The sequence below is a fragment of the Apteryx mantelli genome, unplaced genomic scaffold, assembly GCF_036417845.1.
Source record: "Apteryx mantelli isolate bAptMan1 unplaced genomic scaffold, bAptMan1.hap1 HAP1_SCAFFOLD_20, whole genome shotgun sequence".
Lineage (NCBI taxonomy): Eukaryota > Metazoa > Chordata > Aves > Apterygiformes > Apterygidae > Apteryx > Apteryx mantelli.
In genome coordinates this window covers 9,112,441-9,115,371 of record NW_027118553.1, presented here as the reverse complement: position 1 = coordinate 9,115,371, position 2,931 = coordinate 9,112,441, and the positions used below count along the sequence as shown (strand labels likewise).

Below are 2,931 nucleotides of genomic sequence, written 5' to 3'. Positions count from 1 at the left end.
TAAATCCAGCCCTTGGTCTCTAAAGGATCATAACATGGTTATGAGCTTTTAGCTCCTGAACCCATGGACAACCCTGTGCAACAGGCCCTTCTGGGGTGCAGTTCCTTGGGGCTATTCTTGACACCAGCTTTGGAGGAAGCTCAGCCTTCAGGCACTGCACCAGGAAGAACCGAATTTATTACAGAGATTCTGTGAGGGAGTCAGCTCTGACCCAGTGTTGGACACAATTTTATATGGGCACCAGGTGAGACAGAGCAGTCCCAGTAAAAGTGCAATGAATTGAACCATTTGTGCAGCAACATGATAAGAAATACTACTACTAATAGTAATAATAGTCATAATAAAAATAAAGTGAACAAAGAAAGCTCAGTCCTGGTATGGGACACAGTGAAAGTCATCTGTGGAGAGAAATGGCAATGTTGCCACTACTGAAAAGTGTCCATGAAATCACTTTCCTCAGGGCATCCTTGAGCTCCTTGTTCCTCATGCTGTAGATGAGGGGGTTCACTGCTGGAGGCACCACTGTGTACAGAACAGTCACCACCAGATCCAGAGCTGGCGAAGAGAGGGAGGGGGGCTTCAGGTAGGCAAAAAATGAGGTGCTGAGAAACAGAGAGACCACGGCCAGGTGAGGCAGGCACATGGAAAAGGCTTTGTTCCTTCCCTGCTCAGAGGGGATCCTCAGCACAGCAGTGAAGATCTGCACGTAGGACAGCACAATGAAAACAAAACACCCGAAGGCTAAAGAGGCACTAACCACAAGAAGCCCAACTTCCCAGAGGTAGGATTCTGAGCAGGAGAGCTTGAGGATCTGTGGAATTTCACAGAAGAACTGGTCCACTGTGTTGCCTTGGCAGAGTGGTATTGAAAAGGTGTTAGCAGTGTGAACAAGACCATTGAGAAAACCACTGAGCCAGGCAGCTGCTGCCATTCTGACACAAGCTCTGCTGCCCATGAGCGTTCCGTAGTGAAGGGGTCTGCAGATGGCAACATAGCGGTCATAGGCCATGACTGTCAGAAGAGAATATTCTCCTCCTAACAAGAAGACAACCAGGAAGACCTGTGCAGCACATCCTGAGTAGGAAATGGTCCTGGTGTCCCTCAGGGAATTGGACATGGATTTGGGGACAGTGGTGGAGATGAAGGCAAAGTCAAGGAGGGAGAGGTTGAGGAGGAAGAAGTACATGGGGGTGTGGAGGTGGTGGTCACAGGCTACAGCTGTGATGATGAGGCCATTGCCCAGGAGGGCAGCCAGGTAGATGCCCAGGAAGAGCGAGAAGTGCAAGAGCTGCAGCTCCCGTGTGTCCGCAAATGCCAGGAGAAGGAACTCGTTGAGGGAGCTGCTGTTGGGCATTCACTCCCACTGGGCACAGGTGGACTGTCCAAGGAGGAAAAGACAGGGGGCAGGTTAGGACAGACTTCTCCCAGAAAAACTTCCCATTTTTCAAATAAATTCCCCCTGCCCCCCCAATACAAATGCATTTCCTTTCTCATTCTCAGAAAGACCTTCGTTCAGGTCCTCAGTTTCAGCTCCAGCTGAGTGTGCTGCGGGGAGCAGGGGCTTCTCCTGCTTTACACCAGTAGGTACATGGGAACTGGTTTGTGACATCTACATCTCTGATTTCAGAGGACATCCACCTTTAGTGGAAAAGGTCTGCTAATATAAGCACACATAATTCTAAAGAGTGTGGCCTCCAGCAGAGAGATTTAGCAATTTTTTTTTTTTTTAGATTTTTAAGGTTTGCCATCACATCTGGTGAGTGTATTGCTGCAAGAATGAACCAGAGAGGCAAGCAAGTTCTCAGTGGCTTAGTGCAGAATCAGGAGTGCTGCTGGGTCCATCCATCTTGTTTCCAGCTGCCCTGTGCTCGCACTTGTGTTACCCAGTGGATGATTTCACCCACAAGGTATTCTAAAAAAGACACTGGACTCTGATGAGATCACGAGAGGCTGGTTTCAAAGCACAGATCTAACTCTACTCTCTTTCTCAACTCCGGGTGGAGATGTGATGGAGAGAACAGGACTTTCCTCCTGACATACATGATCACACCAAGGACTCTGTGAGGTGAGAGCTGATAGCTAAGCAAATTCTCAACACTCCCATTCTGGCTGAGGAAATACCAGGTTCACTTCAGCTGCACGTGTACAAAACCATTCAGGAGCATTTTGTGGCATTAGCATGACCTGAGCTTCTTGAAATGGCTCTCCAGTGCTGCTAAGATCCAATGGGACAGCTGTGCCCTTCTGGAGGGCAGCTCGCAAATGCAGCAGGACACCAGAAGGAGATGATAGTCATGTGTCCTGAAAAATGAGGTCTCCTAAAGGGAGAGTCAACTCCTTCCCCAGCCCCTCCAACTGCATTGCTCAGCACCCTGGAGTGAGAACAGGCCTTGGGCACCTCGTCCCTATGCAGACACCTCCATGGCAGGACCTCACGGTGGGTGTCTGAATTTGTAGCTGAACCCCCAGCTGACCAAAAGTACAAGAGCAGAAAGGAGAGGCAGGGGAACAAGAAGAAATGCTGTGACCCTGCTGCCAAGGAAGGAGAGAGAGAGAGACAGAGGGGCACCTTCCCCAGATTGCACCTCCAGTGCACACTGTGTCCTCCCGGGGCAGTTGTTCTCAGTCCCTTTGCCTTGCAGGGGGAAATGGGCACGAGGCAGGAGGGGGGCAGCTGTGCTTTTCTGGAAATCTGACTGCAGAGGAGGTGAAAGATGCCCTAGAGCCCTTCACCTTCAGAGCAGAGGCAGGGCTCTGTTGGGTGGGAGAGGAGAAAAGAAAGGGTGGCTTACTCAGAGGAAGACATCTCCAAGGAAGGACCACAAGAGAGTTGCCTGAAGCCAGCCTGCCATAGTGTTTCTGTGGGCACTTTCCTAGCACTCCCTGAGCACCTCTCAGCTGCCTGGAGCTGTCCCCACTGGGAGCTCTTTC

At 50.5% G+C, this 2,931-nt stretch overlaps 1 protein-coding gene across 1 annotated transcript; it reads right to left on the bottom strand.

The window, feature by feature from the left end:
* Window positions 1–394: 394 nt before the first annotated feature.
* Window positions 395–1,354, bottom strand: LOC136996004 (olfactory receptor 14C36-like). Its single transcript, XM_067316998.1, has one exon. The coding sequence runs from the start codon at window positions 1,352–1,354 to the stop codon at window positions 395–397; it is 960 nt and encodes a 319-aa protein (XP_067173099.1).
* Window positions 1,355–2,931: the final 1,577 nt, after the last annotated feature.